A 25,299-nucleotide genomic window follows, 5' to 3' on the forward strand; every position below is an offset into this window, starting at 1 on the left:
AGAATTATTTCAATTAACAATTGTCCTTTTGTAAAACCAAAATGAGGGCCATGTGAAGTGAAATGTATATGTCTCACTATCTCTCATACCCTGCCTGCAGATGAGCTGTAAGCATGTAGCATTGCTAAAGCTGCTGTGTTCTCTTCCAGGTGCCTTTATCCATCCTCGTGTCCGTCTCCATGATCCTCCGTTCTTATGCATCCAATGGTCATGCAGGGAGGAGCCTGCACCCTCTTACAAGATCATGAATGGCAGGCAGTAGAAGCATCTCAGCTCTCCACCAGCAACTCCACGCAAAAGCTGCCTCAGGTAAGAGCCTGTGAAGCCCCAGATCTAGACAGGCAGGGAAAGACAAGATCCATCACTAGTCAGGAATTTATTCTTGCTAATAGCAATGGTCCCTGAATGGGGAAACGTGCAAGCGTATTTGTACTCGAGTGCACTAGATTTACAGCATGATTATCGGAATGTCGCTGTTGTGAGTGGTACTATTGCTGTAAAAGGATTTGGAGGAACCAGGTGAAATTAACAATAAACGTTTGCTTCCACTTGAGGTGGGCGGGCAGAGGCAGGTTGTCAAGAATTATAGCTGTTAGAGTTAATTTTACAGTGAAACACTAAAAAGATGTATTCATAAATGTACAGTTTTTTATAACACAATCAGAACTGTGGGACAAACAATTGAAGTAGGTGCTTCTGGGAGATGTTTTCCTTGACGATGGGCATGCTCATATTCCTCCTGAAGTTTACAAGAGAAGAGGTTTATCAGAGCTTTGTTGGTATGGAACGTCAGACCATAGGAAAAGAAGGTTCCTCTGGTGGCGTTTGCCATCTTGTGTTTGTTTGTTCCAAGTCTGGCAATACCCTGGCTGTTCGTGTTGCATTCACCACTGACGGTGAGTTTGACTTTGTCATCTAGGTATGGTTATGTGTTGGAAGTGACCATTTTACGTATAAGAAACAATCGATTTTAACTTTTGAACTTGCATTGATCTGTTTGTAGCAATGGTTTTAAGTAACTCTGCTAAATAAAAGTAAACTTGTATAAGAAACAATATTCACAGACAAGGGGAACCAGGGGTGGGTCCATAAATCATGAGAGGTTGGACGACTATGAATTGTAAATACAAAGAAAAACCTCATATACAAATATTTTTTGATGATTATATCATTGAAAGGAACAAAACAATGAGTTGATCCTTGTGATATTTCATTCAAAACAGTATTTTAGATATTATTAATATGGTTATGCATAGGTTCCATACACCACAACATATGCAGAATAGGACAAAAGCATCCAGCTCCTCTCTGAATGAAAGTGCAAAGGTATGTTGGAGCAATTCGGGGGCATCTGCCAACCAACCAAACAACCAACACCGAGCTGACTGACATGCGAAGTGTTTAAATATTGTTACAGACTTTGAATCAAGGAAGAATCTTTTTAAGCCACTTTTGGAACAAGGAGCATAATCCCTGTGGCATCTGATGCCCCCTAGCTGTTCCAACATAACCAAAGATTTCCATTCATTGAGGAGCTATATGCTTTTTTCCACTAGCAAGGTCAGTCCAGTTCATTGCCCTGATGAGACCCTAAACATGTTGACACTTCTACCAGAGGCAATACAAGATAATAAGCAACGATAGGGCGCGATTAGGCAAAGGCAGATGGGACACCCATGTGTTCTCCAGAATTACACAGCTATTTACTCCTGATTCATCCCATATCTTAAAGGACATACGGGCAATTCCTTCAAATAATCCGCCCCCAGTCCCTTCCTATACATTATGTCCTGGGACTTAGATTGATCAAAAAGGATACATTAAAGACATTCATCTGATTGTCCATTTTGACAAATTATGACAAAAGAAGGTGTTGGCACATATCTTTTTTTATATATACAGTTTGCTTTTTTTATCACTATGTTTTTTTTTGCAAATGTTTCTCGTGTACGTAAGCATTCTGTGTTATGTGTATTCCTATTCTTTGTATGTCATGGTGTATATAATCTAACCTATGCATGGCCATATGAATAATCTCTTTTTTTATATAATACATTTTTATTGGTATTGTTCACATTTGCAACATATGACATTTAACATGTAAACTTTGTTGTGTTTGCTCTTGCAAGGACCCCAGCCTATGAGGTTTGGCTGCTGGTTTTATAGATCTTTCGAAGGGTTCATGTGCCTGAGCTTCCTTGCCTCTCTGACTTGCAACATTTAACATAAAACATTTAGGTATTGGCGCTTGTTCTAGGTTTAAGAGGTAAAAGGTGGTTTTGAATTAAATATAACATGGATCACCTAATTGTTTTTGTTCCTTCCAATGACATAATCATCAAAAACATTTACACATGAATTTTTTTCTTTGTCTGTACATCTTAACTATGATGAAGTAGATGTTGAAGTTGATTGAGACTGGTCGGTTAGTGCTTTGGGTGAGCTGGACATGCTATTGAGCACCATGGGGCATCAGAGGGACAGTTTCAGACTGACAAAGCTTTTTATCATGAGCAAATATGCTGTTATCCTGAAAAATCATATCTAAGGGCCTGATCAGTGGCGTAGCTAAGGGGTTGGGTGGTCCACCCCATACATCAGTTTTGTTTGGGATGGTGGCACTTCACATGAGATGAGCAATTTCGGAAAGCGCAAGGTAAGTGGGTTTCTTTTTTTATTTTCCCTTGTCGTCGTCTGTCGACTCCTCTCCTACTCCGCTCTCACCTGCAGCTGCCGTCACTGGGCAGCAAGCTCAGGGACCGCCCTTGGCGGCAAAGCTCTTGCTATGCCACTGGCCCTGATTTATATTTCTGTGGATGGGATACTTCGTCACAAACGTGACAGACATCACATCTGCCATATTACAAGTGGCATAGGATTTATTGCACTTGTAAAACGGGATATCAATCACGTATCGCACCCGGCGAAATATAAATGAAGCCCATAGTCAGGAATAAAGCACAACTAGTCGCATAACAAGCACTGTACTGTAAATCTTTCTCACTATGATTATGTACCATTTGGGAGTGAAGCTGCATAATAACAAGCACTGGCGTTGCCAATAGGTCTCGCAGTAGGAAAGTTTGAGCTATTGGTCTTGTAAATGACATTTTTTTTTATTTATGTGTTGGTTTTGAAAATAGCTAAATTAATAGCTTTGTCATTTTCAATGCCAATAGTTATAACGTTCGCAAATGGGATACCTATAGCATTTGTAATGCAACATGTTTTGTATTTACGTGACTTGGACGTATTGATATTACAAATTACAATGGCTTTTAATTTTTTAAAATAATTAATACTTAAATAAAAGTGATTGTAATTTATAATGGCAATAGCTTAAACTTCTGTAAATAACTTTTGTGAAGATTATGTTCAGTGTATTTTATTGTGATGAAAATCCAAGAACAGAAATGAAATATTAACTTTTTTTGTGACATTTGTAATAAAGCTTGAAACATTGAGAGAACATATTTGAACCAGTTGTTGTTAATTGGTTGCAGAGATTGATGCAGGGGTTGTGCTGAGTGATGCAGGGGTTCCCAGAAGTGTGCACCGGTTGTGGAGCCGGGTGAGCAGAGGGGTTTGTTGCTGCTTGGTTTGAGTAACAGGCCGTCCATCAGCTCATCTCAGCTCAGCTCGTGAAGGGGACATGCTGGACGGGAGGGAGCTTGATGGGCAGAGAAAACTCAGTTTAGCAGCCTTTGCTCCTCAGAATTTTTTTTCACCTAGTATGCTGACACCCATGCCTGCTTACACGCCCTTTTACACACCCTACTACAGAAGGGAAATACGGAGCAGGAGTGGTGGGGTCAAAGCAAAGCAGATGCTGCTGCAGACAGAAAGAGAAACTGTGTTTTTTTTGTTGTTGAGGTTTTATCCTGAAATGATATAATGATTGCAGCTGTTAACGAGAGAGCTGGGCTCCGAGTTGCCATAGCTTTGTCTCATCAGTTTCAATGCGCTCTGCTGCTACGGCCTGCGCTCTTAAAGGGGCGGGTGCCCCTGTACAGTGAGAGCCGGTAGCATTGCCCTTCAGCATCCTTGGAAAACTCATATGGCTTTAAACATAAGGTCACTAGGTCCGGTGCCGCTGCACCTGCTGCACTGTTACCAGCTAAGCCTCTGGGATAATAATTCACTTTTTCTGTAGTGATATAGCTGACAACACTATGAATCACGAGGGGGATTTTTTTTTCACCCAGCTCATGTCTGTCAGGCAACTGCACAAAGCATGCTGGAACTTGTAGTTTCAGTTGCCCTTATGAACATCAGCCGAAACTGGATCAAACGTTGGGGTGTTAGAACTGCCAAGACTGAAAAGTGTGTTGTTTATGAATTTTAGTGCATCATTTTTTATCAGCAGCTGTCTGCGTGAATGGGGGATCGGCACGTAGCCTTGACAAGTGAGGACGGACTTCAGAGGTCAAATCAAGGAAAGCAGGCGAGATAAGCCTGTTAATGAGGGGAAAGAGAAGGTCTGATGCTGATGCGAGGCACAGCAAATGGTGGTGTGTGACATGGCTGGTTAGCAATTAGGGGGGGAGAAGTGAGGCCAGCGCTGGGTGCAGCAGGGGGCGGAGCGGATCACTTTGAAGCAGCTCACGGCCTGGCGACCGTGAAAAAAACAAACAATTAGGGGGGAGGAGAAGGGAGCTGGGGGAAGCTGTGGGAAGCTGTGGGAGGGAGGCAGGGAGCCAAAAGTGCCGAGAAGCACACAAGCAGTACGTGCTGTTGGGATAGGGTAACCGATGACTGACAGTGATAGAGGTCATTCCACAAGAGAAAGGCATGTTAGATGCTTTATGAATCCAAGGAAGTGATATCGGACCGTTAGCTTGCTTATAGTTCCTCAATTGGAATGGCAGGGGCAGTGTGCGAGAACACAAACGTAGTTACAAGGGCAGGGTTTAACAAGCGATGCGCGCTCTCTGCTGGGGGAGGGAGAGGGCCATTAAAGGAAGGGGGCGGAGAGGAGCCTGAAAGTTCAAAGAAAAGCGAGATCAAAGGAAGGGTGGAAGGGACATTGGCGAGCGAGCGTCATTAACACACAAAACATGTAAGCAACAAGAACAAGTTGAAGAGTTAATGGGAAGATGCTCCTGAAACAAGGAAAGCGAAAGTAAATGGGAAATCTAAAGCGGAGCTGGAGAGTGAGCGCACGCACGAGCTGCCTGTGAGAGGGAGGCTGATTACCTGATATGTGTCACTCGAGTGCATTCAAATATATGCGTAGATAAGTGACGGTTGCACAGAAGTATATAATTGTGGTGAAGGCACACTATTAAGAGAAGGAAGGGAAAAGAGCCAAGCTATAGGTCGGTCAATAAGGCACTTATGTTTAAGAGGTAACAACCAACATAATCACGTGAAACACTAAGGGAGAAGCATCGTGCCATGTTTTAACAAGTTGAAGAGTTAATGGGAAGATGCTCCTGAAACAAGGAAAGCGAAAGTAAATGAGAAATCTAAAGCGGAGCTGGAGAGTGAGCGCACGCACGCGCTGCCTGTGAGAGGGAGGCTGATTACCTGATATGTGTCACTCGAGTGCATTCAAATATATGCGTAGATAAGTGACGGTTGCACAGAAGTATATAATTGTGGTGAAGGCACACTATTAAGAGAAGGAAGGGAAAAGAGCCAAGCTATAGGTCGGTCAATAAGGCACTTATGTTTAAGAGGTAACAACCAACATAATCACGTGAAACACTAAGGGAGAAGCATCGTGCCATGTTTTAACAAGTTGAAGAGTTAATGGGAAGATGCTCCTGAAACAAGGAAAGCGAAAGTAAATGAGAAATCTAAAGCGGAGCTGGAGAGTGAGCGCACGCACGCGCTGCCTGTGAGAGGGAGGCTGATTACCTGATATGTGTCACTCGAGTGCATTCAAATATATGCGTAGATAAGTGACGGTTGCACAGAAGTATATAATTGTGGTGAAGGCACACTATTAAGAGAAGGAAGGGAAAAGAGCCAAGCTATAGGTCGGTCAATAAGGCACTTATGTTTAAGAGGTAACAACCAACATAATCACGTGAAACACTAAGGGAGAAGCATCGTGCCATGTTTTAACAAGTTGAAGAGTTAATGGGAAGATGCTCCTGAAACAAGGAAAGCGAAAGTAAATGGGAAATCTAAAGCGGAGCTAGAGAGTGAGAGCGCACGCACGAGCTGTGGGAGGGAGGCTGATTACCTGATATGTGTCACTCGAGTGCATTCAAATATATGCGTAGATAAGTGACGGTCGCACAGAAGTATAATTGTGGCGAAGGCACACCAGAAACAAAATGAAACGCCGGATGGGGGCGGGAAAGCCTGGTGGGAGGCGTGAATGCGCGAGGGGAGGCAGGCGGATTGGGCGAGAAGCCTGATGGGGGCGGGAGAGCCTGGTGGGTGGGCGTGAAGGAGGGGAGGACTGGGCTGGGCTTGCATGCGGATTGGGAGAGAAGCCTGATGGGGGCGGGAGAGCCTGGTGGGTGGGCGTGAATGAGGGGAGGACTGGGCTGGGCTTGCATGCGGATTGGGAGAGAAGCCTGATGGGGGCGGGAAAGCCTGGTGGGTGGGCGTGAATGAGGGGAGGACTGGGCTGGGCTTGCATGCGATGCGCGTGCATGTTGACGGGCACTGCATGAAAACCGCGGGCTGAAAGCCCTTTGGTTTGAAGAGAAAATAGCCGACTTGAATTCTCCCCATTTCCCATTCCTGCGGAATGGTAAAGGCTCGACCTAAAAATAAAAACATTCTGGCGGGTTACAAATAGCATTGCCAAGAACAAGTCTGGTTGCCAACGAGAGGTTCCAAGTGACATCGTAGGCAATGAGAGAAACGCTTGTGTTGTCATTGGCACGCGGAAGTGGCACATTATTCTCCCCTGGGACTCCCATACATTTTCACAATCTCCAACACTCTAATTATATTAGAGTAATTCACTGCTGTGATGTCGCGTTAGTGAACCACCACATTGAAGAGAAGATGTTTAATGGACATCTGACTGGTGTTCCGCCTCCCCTAGATCTCCAGAAACCCAAGGGAACCACTGAAATGTGGCGAATAGCATGGTGGAACAATATGATGGTCCTTACTTTCAATCTTTTCACATATGTTAGGTTTCCTTCTTAAAACATATTCCCTACTATCTTTTTGCAAGAAATATAGTGTCCTTTCTTGTAAGAACTGCCTTCAATCCATAAAAGAGAAAGTGATAATCTGTGGAGGCAACGAAGCCCAGTCACATGTACAGAACAGCAGCTACGAGGCAAAGAAAGATGTTCCAATTTCCTCTATACTCCATCAATACATCTTGCTTCAATCATAAACATTGTGCTATAATGAATATTACATTGATTATATATCACTTTTATCAATAGAAGATATTTATGATACAATAATTATTTCCAAATCAAAAGGGCATTCGTTCTACTGAGCTGAGAATAATGAATCCCAGGGCAATTTTGCCAGGATTGGAACCTGTGCCCTTCCGATCACACAGATTGCAAGCCTGATTACTCAACTTGCTGAGCTATTTCGCCAGCTTGTAAAGTCTGTTGCTCACACTGAATAGGTTACTGTTCCTGTCAATCCTGGCCCTTCCAACCCACACTGTGCCTTATAAACCATACAAAATGCATACAAACACGTGGTAATCCTGGTCACGACACAGTAGGTGGGCTCCTAGTGAGCATGTTACCATGCTCTGTCACTGCTATCTGTTGTGACTACATTTACAGCAGCTTAGCTAGTGTGCATGTGTCTGTGTGTATGGAACCTTGGAGTGCATGATGTCAGCGTGGAATGTTGGTATGCCTGTGGGACTGGAGGAGTGACAGTTGGAATGAGTGGGTTGAGCTATGAAGATCAGCTCCTGGTGGGGCCATGTACTAGCTTGGATTAACTTTGTACCATCTTGAGTGATCCTGTAACCAACATCCTTCATCCTGTAACTACATAATAAATCTCTACTTGGATCTACCTCATGACTACCATTATACTTCATTTCACTATCGCTACTAGTATTGTAACCTATCCAGTTACTACCAATATATTACAGTTATGAATACCTTTACTATTAGGGCTACCACTACTAAAACTGCTGGCACTAAGGCTATCAGTATTTCAAGTAATACTACTGCTTGCCCTACTAGTACTAATGCTATCACTGACATACTAATGCTTTTTTTACTACCACTATTTAATACTTGTGGCTGTACTGTGAAATACTGGCACTACTGCTATTCGGCCTACTATTAGACACAGTAGTAATAGCGCTCCTACCACTAATAATAAACTGCCACAAAAAGTTTGGCGGAGGAAGTAGCAGTCTTTGTGTTATTACCGTTACCACTGTTAGTCATAGCAGTTTTCAGTTGTAGAGTTTGTAGTATTACCGCTAATTGGTGTGTTTGTATTTCCAATAGTGGCAGTATTATTGTAGCATTAACATTAAAATCAGCAATGCTGGTAGCAGTAGATGTACAATTACTAACAGCACAACAGAGACCATTACTACTCGCACTACTATACTTAATAGCAGAGGCAGCACATATAATAGATAGTAGTGTAGTAGTACCATAATAGTAATATAATAGTAACAGAAGCAGTATAATAAGTACCAGGAGTAGCAACGGAAGTAAGAACCATAGTATTATTACCAACCATAGTAGCAGTATTAGTAATTGGTATAGTCCTAAACAAGCGCACACACACAAACACACATGAATGCACTGACACAAACACACACATATATACATTTTTTTCATTGTAAAAAGCTTAGTTTAAAGTGGTGTTATAGTTAGGGCATAATGTCAGTAAAAAACCAACGTTTTAAACTAAAAAAAAACACTGAAATTCACCTGTTATAGTTAGCTGAAGTGACAATAACCCATGCTAACTATAACTGGTGAATGGTGACCTAACTATAATGTCACTTTAAGCTTTTTTTCATTCAATTTCTGAGTGTTTTTAACATGAAGTAACAATATAAAGGTATGTGACACGCTGTGGAATGTTTGTGCTTATTTCTTCCCTTTTTGACACAAAGGCTTTCTTTTTTTTATACTAAGGCTGACTATTTGTGGTATTTGACCATGGTTTTCTTTGCTGTAATTTATGGCCCTTAGGGATTTCAGCTGGTGGTATTTTGGACACTGCTGCTATGTCTTTTTGCTACATTTTGTGACCTCCCCACTTTTTATTGCACCTAGGTCTTGTGCTTTGAGGTGGGTTGGGATATGTTATAGCTAGATGGTGTACTGTACCTCATAGGGTTGCTGACGCTTAGTACTTTTTCCCTGATGTATGGGATTATGGACTATTCTTCTTAGCGTAGCTGTGTGCATGTTTGGCTCCTTCCTTGATACATTTAGCCTTCCTGTGCACAGCATTGGTGTTATCCACTAGGTGTGTTCGGACTCACTTTTTCATAGTTTTCACACACAACACCAAGATTTTTCTAGCTTGAAGAGGTTTGCACGGTTTTTGCCTTGAAACTCCAGTTTTTCTTTTCATAAGTCATTTATGTCCATTTGCAGGGCAATGATCACCCCTATTTGTTGTCTTTACATTGCATTAACACATGTTCCTTGATGGGACAACGTGAGTAGTATAACAATATCTTTCACCTGAAGTGTGTTTCTTTTCCCTATTTGTTCTATATTGCTTTGGTATTCTGACGATTCCTATATCTTCTTCCAGGTAGCTACTAGCTTGTCCTGAGGTCGATTCTAATAAATGTCTAGAAGGGGTCAAAATGTCGACTTTTCAGTCCAACCACTTTTGCATCAATTGGCGGACTTTGTGAAGCCTTTTCAATTTATTTTTTAAGAGGTTCTATTTTTAATTGTTGATGCAATGGTTAAGACGTCTTTGTAATTATGCACACCATGTTTGCTATTTCACATTGCTCACTTAGGGGCCATTATGATGTTAGGAGGATCGCCACCGCCCGACTGGCGGTGACGATCCGCCTGACATCTTTCCCCACCCGCACACCATTTGCCCCCTCTCTAGTACAATGGCGGGGGCAAGGCAGCAGACGGAAAGACCGCCCGCCGCTTTTCTGCCGGCAGGCAATTGTTACGATTGCCTGCCGTGCGGTCCTGGGCCATAATATGGTGGCGGTGCCTAGCAGGCACTGCCCACCATATTATGTCTGCGGATTTTGGCCTTTCCATGGCGGGCGATGCCGCCATGATAAGGCATGCGGTTTTTAGCTTTGGGGGCATGTTGCAGGCCCCCGGGGTGTTGGGGGGTGTTTTTCAGGGGTACCTATGGCCCCCCTCTACATTGGCATGCACAAGGTGGCAGGCACTGCGCGGTGCCTGTCATGTTGTGCTTGCCAATGCACAACATGCACAACATGCATATTTTACATTGTGGCAGTTGCTGCACAAAGCACCGCCCGTCACAATGATAAATATGCGGTCGCATCCTAATGGGCACAGCGGGACCACCGCAACTCTTGAGTGAGCTCTTTTGGACCAGCGGTGGCTCCTCCGCAAGAGTGGAGGAGCATTGTCTCACTGCCTGGCTCAGAGCCAGCAAATGTAAATAAAACGATGCTCTTGCATCATTTTATTTTACATTTGCACGCTCTGAGTCAGCGATATTGGGAAGGGCGGAGCAGGGCTTAGGCATGGGAGGGGGAGGATGAGTGCTACGTGCATTGAGCAGCCGGGCTGGAGAAACCCCACAGAATATCTCATCTTTCCTGCTTGCTCAGACCAATCACCGCACTGCTTTGCAGCACGGAGATTGGACAGGGAGTCTGTCACAGAGGTTGCTGGGACCAGCAGGCAGGAAGAGGAGAGGCAGCACAAAGAAATGCAACTCTGGAGCGGCCGGTCACAAAAGGTAATTTAAAAATATATATATTTATATATTGTGCCCCCCCATGCGACGCAACCCACCCCACCACCCTATGTTTATGGCGGCCACCACAGTTTGGGACATTTTTGCACTTATGGACTTCATTACCCCAGTTCTTTGGGAGTACAGGGTGCCCCTTTATTTTTTCTGATTTTGGATAAGGCAGACCTATGACTTTGTCAAAGAGTCAGCACATCAAAATATAAAAGGATGACCTATTGGCTTTAACAAGAAATCAGCATATCAACCTATATAAAGCAGGACTATTGGCTTTGTCAAAATATGATCACTATAATTTATCACTAAACATATTCAAAATAATCCTTATATAAACACACATGGCCAGGCCTAGTACTTATTGTCACCCAAATAATTAAAATATTTTTTTTTTATCCAAACAACTATAAATATGTGTTTGAGTCTTTCACTATACACTCTTCAAGGCACAAAATGCAGCTATCGAACCAACCACAAGAGGCCATCGTTCTCCAGCTATAAAGCATATTACTCCAGCTCAGAGTGCTAAAAAATACCAGTAAGCTCTAATGCATTCAATGATCAAGAAGACTTAGGGCCTCATTACGATGTCGGTTGAAAATGCTCCGAACAGAATTCGGATTCTCCTGAACCTTGTCGGAACCCATGTTTCCAACCAACTCGGAAACATTTCCAACCAACCGATTATGATAGAAAATAATCGTTCCGTCTTTCCGACTTGGTCCCGACAGGCATTTGGAAACTCCCAGTCGGTTGAAGCCATATCGTACAGGTCTATGGGGCGCGTTTTCGACTGAGGTATTAAGATGTTGGATTCGGACAGTCTGTCCGATTTGGCCTGACCGATACAAAAAGGCTTGCTGGAAACTGACTTTGGGGGCCCGTAGCTGGCCTGCTTCATCCTGAGGCCTTTGGTTTGGGCCCATGGGAGTACCCATGAGACCTCTCTTTACAACCATGCACAGTGTGGCAGGCACCAAGGAGTTCTGGTGACAGGGTGTAAGGTTTTCCCAACCACCCCATTTTTCAATGGGAGCCTGTGTTGTCGGTCAGATCACAGGCTCCCATGGAAGTCAATGGGAGTCCAAACGAACTGTGTTCAGAAACATTGTAATCGGTCGGTCGGACTCGCCGAACTCAAGTCAGTCAAAACCTATTCCGACAAGGAGTCGGTCAGAATGCTTTCTGACTGACATTTCTAAATTGTTGGTGGTGCCCCTGCCTCTATTTGGGAATCTGACCAGTCAATATTTTATGAGCAGCCTCACCATTTCAATAGTGAAGTGGTAAGGCTGCTTTTTTAATATATATTATTGGGTGCCCTAGTCCTATGCAGCGCACATTCAGTCAATCCTTGATTTTTTTTAAATGACACAGGGAGCCCACATTTAATGACATTTTATTTTTTTTCATTTTTAGTTTTTGCTTTGGTCCCTCCGGGACCACCCACAATATACACTATTGTTTTGGCCAAGGGGGCAGGCCCATGGCCCCTGCAGGCTTGCCAACTCTCGTGCCAGCATCCATCCCGAGTGCCGGAGGGAGCCAGTTCCCTTGCTTTACTCATATCCAGAGGGAGGAGCTTTTGCTTCTGCTCCCATCTTACCTGCCCATGAGAGTGCGGGCAGTGAGTAAATTAGATTTGTATTCTCTGTTTACACTCTGCCGGCCAAGGTCCCCAGGACATGGCTAACTTCGGACCTCATGGGGTTTGGGTACCTGGGACCTCACTATAGCTCGAGAGGGTGGCCCCATTCCTTCCCCTCCAAATAAGACTTTGGGCCCTCGGGGATGGGATCCCATGGTCCATGAAATAGCTCCGGGAGGTGGGTTGCAAGGCCTCTTCCCATAGTCAAATCTAAATGGCCTCAGATCCAGGGGAATGTGGTACCTGAGGCCATTTACTGGCTCTTCAAATAAAGGACATATATGGCTGCTTTGGAGAGTAGGGCAGGACCTATGTGTTGCAGTTGAGAGGGTTATAAAATTATACACTTGTGTGGCTAATTGCCAAACATAGAGAGCTCAGGAAGCCTTCCAGACACCTCTGCATGTCTAGACTGCTACTTTCACATATCCCACGAATATGGAGAACCACATCTGGTGGTCAATCCTTCTTCTACATCGCTCCTGCCACTACACATAAGAGCATCCTCCTCACTTTTTGAATTCTGCAAGAAGCTGAAGACCTGGCTTTTTGAGTAGTCACGCTAGGCCATAGATTTATCTAGACTTTCATCTGCTCAGCTCCAGGATACCCTCCTAGGTGATAGTGTGCTCTACAAATCTAAACATAACATCACATAAAATAACATAACATAGCATATAACATAACATAACCGCGTACTATTGAGTTCTACTGTGATCTGTAGGTCATCATGAATTTAAACTCCTCCAAGGCCAACTTAGATTTCCATCCTTCTGAATTAAATACATTGAGTGTAATTAAATTGGCTAAGAGTACCATCAGTTATTTACAAATATTGGAGGCAGCAGAAGTACAATTTGCGTTTTATATTAAAACAAAGTATTATTATTATAAGAGTGTTAATGATTGAGAGGGGTATGATTATCACATTTCTAAACTTTTTTCAGCTTTCATGGTGTAATGGATCTGCAAACTTTGCTTTCTATATTTTAATGTCACTTCCAGTTGCATAGAAGTTAAAATATTGATATCATGTACCTTTATAGATTATTTTTGCAAAACCTTAAGTACTTTCCCTGTGGAAGGATGAGGAGGTGCTGAAAGTAATAGCTGCTGTTCCCTTGCTTCTCTCTGATCTGTGAAGGCCACGGCATTGAAGGCGGCTACTGGCTCTGTAATGATAAAGCGCAGTGTAATGAAGTGGACAGTATGCGGCGGTTTGCATCAGCTGTCAGTCTTCTATTTACCTTTAAACCATATTTTTGTGTGGGGCTGACACAGAGAGGGAGCAATATATGTATATTTCAACAGAGTGGCAATCATGATAAGAAAGTCAGCTATATTATGTAATGCATAGAGAAAGACCACAAAAGAGATCAGAGGAAGAATCATGCCATGAATTGCAAAGAAAGAGATAGAGGGAAATTGAGAATGAGAGTGAGGGGGAAAGAGGGAGAAAGAGAGAAGAGAAGGCAGAAAGGTCTCAGTTCTACCCATTACAATTCTGTTAGAACAACAAACTGCTAAAGGAAATAGTAAAAGGTAGACTCAGAAAAACAATGAAGAATGAAGGGGCCTTTACGTCCAACAGGGCAAAGAAGTATGCCCCTGACAGTATGTATCAGCCACATAAAAGTACTCTGTGAGATATATCATTATCCAAGAGGTGTTTGAAAGGGTTGCATGACAGCATTTCAATTGGTGAGAATACCGCCTGACAGAAATATTCTCCCTAAATACAGTATACAAAAATATTTTTCTATTGGGTACATATATTTAATAATCAATTTCTTCGGGGTGTGGGGGGTTATTGTTTTGAAAATGATAGTTAGGACACAATACTGCCAGATGATATTTTGATTAAGATATTCTGGCACCATACCATTTGAAACGTGATTTAGTCCACAGAAGAGTAGAGAGAAAAGGCATTGCCAACAAGATGTAAAAAAAATATCATCTATACACAGAAGAATGGTAGGAAGCAGAGGCTTTAAAGAGGCATCAATCATATACAAGAAGATTTAAACTGCCATGCACCATAAAAGAGGGAACTTAAAGGAGCATGAGCCACAAAGAGGCCATTGTAAGGATTATTGGCTATACAATGGGGTATGGAAATGGCAAATCAACAGCAGTCCCACGTATGTTGCTGGTTCTTCCTTTCAAACAAGTTGGAATTTTAAAGTTATGTCTGGCAACAACCGACGATGTTACATAACTCACTTTAAAAACTCCTCTCACTTTGCAGTCAAAGAAAGAAAAGTGAACACCAATCCCCATGATAAAAGAATAAAGCAGCCTGACATTTGTCCTCGAATCGCTGTCAAATGTGACAAGCTAAACACAGAATTTAAAGACCTCTTTATTTATTGCCCAGACTTTAATGACCCACCAAAAATAAGCTCTGGCGAGTTTTGTTATTTTCTATGACATAGCAGAGGAGAGCCAGACCCAGAAGTCTTTAAGAGGGAGGGAGGGAGGTGGGGAGAGAGAGAGAGAGCGAGAGAGAGAAGACTCTCATCAGGAGGCCACTGCAGGTTGCATCACCCATTGCCCCTACTAGTGTTGTGAATGGCACAACTACTAACAATCACATTCCTACAAGTGTGACAATTCAGACTATTCCAAGTCCCTCAAGTTTTAAGAATGTCTTGGGAGTCAGGCATTACTCATTTTTTGTGTATGTTGAATTAATAAACAACTGCTGATGTGCTCAGCTGCAAATTAGATGAAACAGTGCCACCATGTGGCAGACTGTCATAAGACCCAGTGCTGAAAATTAAGTGTCCGTGCCAAGCATTGGAAACCACTGGCTCAAATTAAGCACTGCTCACCGCTCTTGTGTGAGCAGAGAAAGAACTTTGGGATGGGAGGGAAATGCTCAGATGGTGGGTTAGGATGGAGGCAGGACAGTAATTTTGTCAGATTGAAGGAGGGTGTTGCCATGGAAGGACAGGCAGGGCAGTAGGAAGCCAGGTTTTTGTGTGGATTGAAGAGAGCATAAGTAGTAGGCCAAACTAGATGCATCATATACAAATGCAAACATAACAGTTATAATAGACCAAGCATGTACAATGTTTTTTATTGGCACCTAAACTGTGCATAAAATAAGGTTAAAAATGATTATTTAGTCAGTGCTTTTGTACCCATTGGCTGGAAAAAGTAGCAAGCACTTGCAAAGCAAATAGGTCTTGCCTTTGCAACCCTTTAGCTTTGCCAATAGTTTTTAGTCATGTTGTACAGCATCCGCTATGCTGTCCAACATGGTAAAGTAAGAAAAAAAAGCCTATGATGGGAAGTAACATATAGGGTGGTGAATGGAAACAGCATGAATGGCGGGGTACAGAGGATAAGCAACTGCCAAGAGAGCAATGTGGAGAGGATGGGGAGAAGCATATGGGCAAGAAAGCAATGGGGGAGCACCTGAGAGTGAGCACAACATAGAGAGAATTGTGGGGAAGCACAGCAGTGACAGAGGCTAAATCGCAGTGTAGGGGGAGTAAAGTACACAAGGTAAACAGCTGGAAAGTACATGAACTTTCAAACATTGTTTAACCAAAAAGTAGTGCTTGAATAGCAAACAGTGGTAGCATAGAAGTCAGCCAATCAAAAGAGAAAGTAAAGAGGCCATGGTCCATAGGAGGGACAAACACAAGATTGACAAGCTGGGACACAACAAGAAGGAGGCAAATGAGTGACAGGAAAACCAACCCATAGGAAGCATTTCTTTTAGGACGAGTACATGCCATGGTTGCTCCCTCTCTCCACTGTCAATCAGAAAAGTACATTATTTTTTGATGATATCTTGCTTTTACTAACATCATTAATATGGACTGGCTTCAAGCCCCTGCATGTTCTTGATAAGTCCACAATATGTCTTTGACATCCAGACAGGTTCATTATCTGGCAGCCTTGATCTAAAAATAGTACTTCCGATTGTTTTATTTTGATGTAAGTGGTTGTAAGCAGGGGGAAAAGTACAATAAATAATTTTTAAACTGAATTGATGCTTAAAAAAGAGGGCACTCAATTGAAAAGAAGGGCAAGCAACACCTTAATCTTACCAGAAACCACATACAATAAATGCACACAAGTACACTAAGGGTTTGCACAGCTGCAGAGAACCAGATGAGAATGCATAGTTAAAGTGCTTAACAGAAGGGGTTCAGACTCTCATTAATACTCAGCTTGTGACAGTCCAGCACAAAGGACTGGCTGTTTCCCTCTAAACTCCTCAAACCCCTGAATAGGCGGTTCACATTGTTCACCTACTGGAATCCAATGTATCAATCATGTAAGGAGGCACGTTTGCCCTAGAGCCTGGCTTGGTGACTGACTTCCTGGTGTCACAGATGGCAAGGGTGGTGATGGTGCCACATGGGGAGGTGGGAAGTATGGCACCCCATAGTCATTGTGAAATCACAAGTACTTTTACAGCAGTCTAATACTGTTCAGTAAATCCAGGAAGTCTTATTAGAAATGTATGCTCTTAATCAATCATCAGACATGCTAACATGGAGGTGTGCACTGATGTTATTATCACTGACCTTTGCTGTGTAACCAAAACAGAAATGGAGCTATATGCCTAAGGCTTTGTATTCTGAGAGGTGGCAAGAGCTCATACACGTTAAATAAGCACAACGTGCAGGCCTAAAAACATTACAATGACCATAAAATATATATTTCTGCCTTATCCTTGTTCATTAGGACCTGGAGCTTTTAAGTGAGTTGCTAACTACACACTCACACACAACATCCTGAGTTCCAATCTGAAGGTTTTATTAGCAATCTGTAATTACTGATGCAAAGAGGGCCTAGCATATATCATTTAACTAGCTTATGGAAAAATCCTTATTTCTACAGAAAAGGGCGGACCTTGGCATTCGGAATAGCCAGGACTCTTTAACATACAGTACTCCTATCAGAAGCCAACAATCTGAGGGATATCGGGTCATAGTAACCTTCCCCATCTCCTTACTGGCATTCTATGTATCCTTATCTTATTTGGGTCAAGAATGCCTCTACCCTACAAATGTACCCTGGCGATTTGCTCCCCTTTTCTACAACACAAGAAATATGGTGATTCAGTGGTGACAAGGGACACAGGAGATAATCACAATCATGCAAGCATATTTCTGTGTGAGGAACCTTGTATGTTTTCCTAACTATGTGTCTGGCCTGAAAACGCCCTGTTGAGACTATCACCATTGATTGCCAATCATAGCCTATTACCTGTGATCTCTGGTGGGGTAAAAACAAATAGGTTTAATGGGCCAGATGTACAACCATTCAGTTTTGCGTGTCGCAATCTGCGACCCATTGGGTATAGGGTACAATCATTGGGATGGTGGCCTGTTGGGGACAACAGACCACCATGTCTGTGTTTGCTTTTTAAATAAAGCAACGTTTATTATTTTACATGTAGTTCGTTTTCCTTAAAAGGAAAATGGGATGCGTTTAAAAAAAAAAAATAAAAAAAAAGATTTATTTTCTTTTTTTTTAAGGCACTGATCCGTAGGACCACTGATTGCTGTTTAAAAATATTTTTGCTACCGAACACAAAGGTGAAGGGGTCCCAAGGGACCTCTTCCTGTTTGCGACTGGCTTACCACCAATTTGAAATTGGTGGTAACTATGATATTTTTGCGACCACATTTGTGGTCGCAAAACAATCATACACCCCCCTGCAACTGGCTATTAGGAAGGGACGCCCCTGGCGCACCGCTTTTTAATGGTGACTCGCAAACCCTGTTCTGCGAGTCGGTAATAGGTTATCAACTTGCAAAATAAGGTCTGTACTTGCCACAACCATTTTTAGCGGTGTCAAACAGCCAAAAATGGTCATACATCTGGACCTTAGTAAATATGAAAGCTTTCATTTGAGCCATGAGGATTTTGATTTGCTTGCATACACAATAGAAGAGTAGAAGATAACTTTATTAATGGTTATTACTGCACACCTTAAGCAAAGTTATATTCAAGCCTGCAGTTGAGTCTGTTCACATTCATTGTTGGTGAATTCTCATTCTCATTACCCCAAGAACGGATAGATTCTCAACTTGTGGCCAGATGTCTTTTGCGAAAAGTAGGAAAGACTGTATATTTTTTGGAGTGAAATCATCTACAAAAATTACAGGTTTTAGTCCCACAAAAGAAAGTTGTTTATGAAAACTACAGGGTTTGGTCCCTGAAAGGGGATTTTTGGGATTCCAGGTGACATTATTCCACTTAACCGAGCTCCCTGCCCATGAACTCTGTATCTGGATCGTCGAAGGGTGCACTTGCCATTGCTGGTCTCAGGCTATGTAAGACTGCATTAGAGAGTTGCATTTTCAGGAAATCATCAGAAATTCAAACACATGCTCTTTTAAGGTTTTAATAAAACATTAGGTATCTTCTATGTCTTACATTTTTAATATTCACTCGTGCTAATGTGTTTCTAATCTTCACTGTAATCGCCTGCACCTACTGTGGGCGGTCTGGTTAGTGCTAAATAAAGAAATGTAAATTATTAATGCACTTGTGGGTTTCTTCAACACAGCTTGGATTCAGTATCTAAATTTGTCCTGCAGAGGAGATCGTAGATGCGGGGTAGTCTCTATACTGTCCTATCCATGTCACCTTTCTCTGGCAGTTTGAACTGGAAAATGTACTTCAAAATGGCCACCCTTAAATAGATCATATGGTTGGGCTATAGATGGATCTTGGGCCGATAAGTCATTGGAAACACAAGGAGATGATGACTGGAGCGCTGAAACTTTTCAGACATTTACCGCCAGTCACAGATCTGGGTTGAATCCATCATCATTCTTTAGCTCACTTTGCCACCTCAGTTCAGACCCAGCTATATGCAAATCAGTCTTGACCCTGTGCCTCATGGGAACAGTCCTGCCGAACTGCCAAGCCAGGTCTTCCCTGAACCGGAAACAAGTATCCTGGGACTGGTTTCGAGGTAACACCCTTCTTCAGCCAGGCTAGCTTGAATCCAGTGGCAAAATGAGCAAGGGACACAGGTCTGGTCATACCCTGCCAACTAACGGTGAGCAAAGCAAACACAAGGAGGTGATGGAAGGACCACTGAAACTTTTCAGACACTCACCCCCAGTCACAGAACTGGGTTGAATCCATCATCATTCTTTAGCTCACTTCGCCACCTCAGTTCGGACGCAGCTATATGCAAATCAGTCTTGACCCTGTGCCTAGTTTTTATTTTAAAAGTTTTATATAGCGCTAGCTTGACCCGTTGGCATCTGAGCGCTTTACATACACACTGTAAAAACATAAGGAAATTGGATTGCATAGTAGGAAGGCAGAAAGGAAAAAAAACAGAGATAAAAAATACAACATGACAAATAGGTAAACAGTGCAGGGGAGGGAGAAAAACAAACAAAGGTGGTTAACCCAGTCCGGTCACCAACTATCCATGAATGTCAAGAGAGAGAGGAGTCAACTCGGATATTGAAGTCTACGTTAGTTGACGTTGGTCAGGAAAGTATTTGTTAAGGAGATGGAGTTTCAGGTCCCTTTTGAAACAGGAGAAGGAGGGGTTGTGTCTGAGGACTCTATGGAGAGCGTTCCACATATTGGGAGCATTGCCAGAAAACGATCGGTATTGGGTGGTTTCCTTTTTGAGTTTCGGAGAGATAAGAAGGAGTGAGTTGGAGCTTTTCAGCGTTCTGGATTGACCTGCTCTTACCAGTTTGTTGTTCAGGTAGTTGGGGCCGGAAAGAGAAGGGTTTTGTGTGTGATGCAGGCCAGCTTGTAAATACACCTCCCTTCCATGGGAAGCCAGTTGAGGGAGTTGAGAGCTGGAGTGATGTGTTCAAATCTTTTTACTCCAGATATGAGTCGAGCGGCCACGTTCAGCACTGCCCTTAGTGGGGCTACGTGAGCTTCTGGATTCCCTGTTAGGATGGCGTTCCTGTAGTCGATTTTAGAGAGAACTAGGGATTGAACTACTGTCTTGAAGCCATCATGGAGAAGAAAAGGTTTCAATTTCTTCAGTGAGAAAAAAGCACCTTTTGCAGAGTTTTAGTTGTGGGCCTCCATTGATAAGTTCTTGTCAAAAGTGATGCCTAGAGACTTAACTGAGTCGGATAGGACGAGGTGGCAGTTTAGGGCAACCAGATTCTTGAGCCACTCTTGGATTAGTCGATGGTTGCTTTTTGGAGAGAACTGGATTAGTTCCATTTTATCTGGGTTGTGCTTTAAGTGGATATATGATGTTAGCACGCATACTTTTAGTACGCATACCATTACCACACATTTTTTACAACGCAGGTCATTTTACAACGAATACCTTTACAACGCATTACACTACAACGCAGATACTATTACAACGCATACCATTACAACGTAAGTATAGGTAAGTATATAATATTAATATATAATGTAAATAATATTTTTTAAAATATTTTATTTGATTATTTATTATTTTATTAAATAATTTAATTAATAATATTAATTTTAATTTTATTATTTGTAAATATATATGTTAAAAATACCCATGTACCCCAAAACCCAAACCCAACCCTAAAACCTAAAAATACCCCTGTACCCCAAAACCCAAACCCAACCCTAAAACCTAAAAATACCCATGTACCCCAAAACCCAAACCAAACTCTAAAACCTAAAAATACCCCTGTACCCCAAAAATCCAAACCCAACCCTAAAACCTAAAAATACCCCTGTACCCCAAAACCCGAACCCAGCCCTGAAACCTAAAAATACCCCTGTACCCCAAAACCCAAACCCAACCCTAAAACCTAAAAATACCCCTGTACCCTAAAACCCAAACCCAACCCTGAAACCTAAAAATACCCCTGTACCCCAAAACCCAAACCCAACCCTAAAACTTAAAAATACCCCTGTACCCCAAAACCCAAACCCAACCCTAAAACCTAAAAATACCCCTGTACCCCAAAACCCAAACCCAACCCTAAAACCTACAAATACCCCTGTACCTCAAAACCCAAACCCAACCCTAAAACCTAAAAATACCCCTGTACCCCAAAACCCAAACCCAGCCCTGAAACCTAAAAATACCCCTGTACCCCAAAACCCAAACCCAACCCTAAAACCTAAAAATACCCCTGTACCCCAAAACCCAAACCCAACCCTGAAACCTAAAAATACCCCTGTACCCCAAAACCCAAACCCAACCCTAAAACCTAAAAATACCCCTGTACCCCAAAACCCAAACCCAACCCTAAAACTTAAAAATACCCCTGTACCCCAAAACCCAAACCCAACCCTGAAACCTACAAATACCCCTGTACCCCAAAACCCAAACCCAGCCCTGAAACCTAAAAATACCCCTGTACCCCAAAACCCAATCCCAACCCTGAAACCTAAAAAGACCCCTGTACCCCATAACCCAATACCCCTAATAAATGTTTTTAAAAAAAGATAAACTTACCTATACTTATACTTACGTTGTAAAGGTATTCGTTGTAAAATGACCTGCGTTGTAAAAGTATGCGTGGTATTGGTATGCGTGGTAAAAGATGCGTGGTAACAGTTACATACCGCTTTAAGTGGTTAGCGTTGAACCAAGTTTGGATCTCGGTTAGAGTGACATTGGGATGTCGGATGTCGCTGGGAGACTTGATTTTGAAATTGATTTGGGTGTCATCAGCGTAAAGGTGGTAATTCACTCCAGCTTTTTTCAAGATGATTGTGAGGGGCTCCATGAAGAAATTGGAGAGAGACGGTGGCAGGATTGAGCCTTGCGTGACCCCAAGTGTGACTTTTGTTGGCTTCGAGAGACAGGAGTTGATTTTAATTTGTTGCAAGCGGTGTTGAAGGAAGGAGGTGAACCATTTTTGTACTGTGCAATTAATACCGGAGCGCTTCAACAAGGTCTCCAGAAGAGTTGGATGATTTACTGTATCGCATGCCGAAGATAGGTCAATAAGGATGAGTAGGTAGACATCACCTTCATCTAAAGCCTTGTGGATATCGTCAGAGATGTTGAGCATAGCTGTCGCAGTGCTACAGCCTTTCCTGAATCCTGATTAAAAGGTGTTGAGGAGGTTGAACTCATCAATGTGTTTGTTGAGTTGGTGGAGAATGCATTTCTCCAATGTTTTTGCAAGGAACGGGAGGTTGGAGACAGGTCTGAGATTGTTAGGATCATTAGGGTTGGCCTCTGGTTTCTTGAGAATAGGTGTGATTTGTCCTAGTTGAAGGGAGTCTGGGACACAGCCTGAGATAAGAGAGGCGTTGATGATTTTTGTCCAGAAAGGGGAAATGGTGTGGTTGAGTTCTTTTATAATTGTGGATGGGAGGGGGTCAATAGTGTGGGCGGAAGGTTTTAGGTTAGAAATTATACTGAAGACCTCGTTTTCCGACCTTAGCTCAAAGTTGGACCAATGCGCATTGTTGTTTAGATGGAGGCTGACCTGATTGTCCTTGGTAAGAACTGTTTCTGATTGGTCAAGGGTGGTTAAAGGGGGGCAGGTTAAGACAGAAGGAAGGTTTGCAGTTTGGATGAAGGATTGATCAATTTTTTAGACTTTATTAGTGAAAAAGTGGCAATTTCTTCACATCGCTCTTTGGTGGCTTTCATTTTCCTAGAGGGAGTGCAGTTTGTTTGGCTTTGACAATGTTGAAGAGTTCTCTCGGTCTGTTTTTTGCCAGATCTAGTTGACTGCGGAAGGAAGACTCCTGTTCACTGAAAATATGTTTTTTGTATGCCTGACAAGCAGATTTAAGTTGTGCTAGGTGCAAGGTGGAGGGGTTTAGTCTCCAAGACCTTTCAGTTTGTCTGAGTTGACGCCTTCCATTATTCAGATCCACGTTGAACCAGGGTTTAAATTTGGTTTGCCTCATTTGTTTGAGTTTGAGTGGAGCTACTTGGTCTAAAAACTCTGTCATTTTTTAGTTAAAGTGCATAGTGAGGTCATCGGCCGTCCATGATGAGGATTAGAGTTGTAGATGGGCATGAATCCTGGATTCAAGTTCGGGTAAAGGGACTTCTTTGATGTTTTTGGTCCAGTACTTAGGTTTGATATCACAAATAGGTTGATGGCTGACAAGTGCTTCAATCCTGAACAGAATGAGGTGGTGGTCGAACAAGTCAATGGGAGAAATCGCTCTCAGAGAGACCAGTTCATTGTTGGTAATGATCTCATCCAGTGTTGCACCTTTGATGTGAGTTGGTTTATTGCAGAGTTGTTTGAGGTTGTATATTTCAAGTAGGTTGGACAGGTTCTGGACAGCGGAGTCTTCTGGGTCGTTCCAGTGGATATTGAGGTCACCCAGGAACACGTCTTTTGTGTCTGTCATGGAGAAAAGTGTTATTAGGTCTGTTAGTTCTCCGGGTAAAAGAGTATGCTCTCCAGGAGGATGAGAGACGGTGTGGAATTTGATGGGTGATGTGCCCTTGGCAGTGAGTTCGACATCCAGGTATTCAAACAATAGGTATTCTGCAGGTTTAAGTTTGTTAATCTGTATTCCAGCTTTGAGAATGATGGCTAGTCCCACCCCAGTTATGATCGGCCTGTCTTGTTGTCTGTTGATGTTGTACTCTGGAGGGGTGAGAATGTCAAGAATGGGGGTGGAATGGACATTGAGCCAGGAACAGTCCAGCCCGAACTGCCATGCCAGGTCTTCCCTGAAATGTAAACAAGCATCCTGGGGCCGGTTTCTGGGTAACACCCCTCATCAGCCAGGCTAGCTTGAGACGAGTGGCAAAGTGAGCAAGGGACCCACGTCTGGGCATACCCTGCCAACAGATGAGTTATTCGTCAAAGGATTCCACCAGATGATCCAGCTGAGGATGCACCAACGTAAACCTGGAACCTCCCCCACATCTAAATGGGATGGGCAAACCATGAGTTTGGCAGTGTGGGCATCTGCTTTTTTGCCATATTCACCAAACACTAAATGACCCCCTAATCTATAGTAACACTGACATACTCTCCAGTAAAGAAAATGTCCCTGCAAGTCAGAGGTAATGTGCCAAGATTAAAACTCTGCAAACCAGGAAGTACAGTAAAAGATGATCAAATGAGATGTGGTCAGATGATTGTGAAGGAGAGTATTGATTAAAGTGGAAGGTAAAATGAATAAAAAGGTTTGATTGGATTTATCAAACAATATTTGACAATTAGGTTACTTTTAGGGCCTCTTCACAAGTAGCCCAGAAAATGGGCCGAATTTTCCCCTCCCCCAGAGTTACTGGTACCTATGACTATCAGTGACTACGTGGGTAGAGAAAATCCAGCCCATCATGAGTTGGACGCTGAGGTCCCTCTAAGAAATAATAAATTGCCAGAGGAACTGGTCATTTTGGATCCAGTTTGCCTTGTTATGCTTCATTTACAGTTGCTCCCCACACAGAGATCTCAACTGCTTCCAGCAGCCAAAATCTCTGTGTGGAAGTAAAAATCATATAGTTCTGATGGAACTGCTAACTGCTGTCACAGCCCCCATCAGAATTACACGGTCATAGTAATAAGGACCTCTGTGTGTTCTTCAAATTAAATAATACAATATCTGTAACCCTCTTGGGTCTTTGAATTACCTACCTATTCCATAACCTCTCCTTCATGATTGTCTTTAGAACAAATCGCTTAAACTTAGAAAAGGTGTTGCACAATGCATTGTTTATCTATTCAACAAGTTCTAAAGTTTAAGTTATCCCCCAGGGATCTATTAGAAAGGTTCACTTGTGTCCAGATGTGGCCCTTGCAGGTAAGAGTGGGGGGGCAGCCGGGGGAGGAGGATTTCGACAGACGATGACTATTAATAAATAATTAATTTCCCCTTGTCTTCATCCGCAAAAT

The 25,299-nt window shown here is 42.7% G+C and overlaps 1 protein-coding gene across 1 annotated transcript in view; it reads left to right on the forward strand.

Moving 5' to 3' along the window:
• DRP2 (dystrophin related protein 2) overlaps nt 1-25,299 on the forward strand; it is a 1,191,281-nt gene that overhangs the window by 424,609 nt on the left and 741,373 nt on the right. The window contains exon 2 of the mRNA XM_086964637.1: nt 150-309. Within this exon, the coding sequence (XP_086820763.1) occupies nt 196-309 (114 nt within the window). The 5' untranslated portion in view covers nt 150-195. The remainder of the gene's footprint in view (nt 1-149; nt 310-25,299) is intronic.

This window comes from Lissotriton vulgaris, chromosome 4_1 (genome assembly GCF_964263255.1).
Source record: "Lissotriton vulgaris chromosome 4_1, aLisVul1.2, whole genome shotgun sequence".
Classification (NCBI taxonomy): domain Eukaryota; kingdom Metazoa; phylum Chordata; class Amphibia; order Caudata; family Salamandridae; genus Lissotriton; species Lissotriton vulgaris.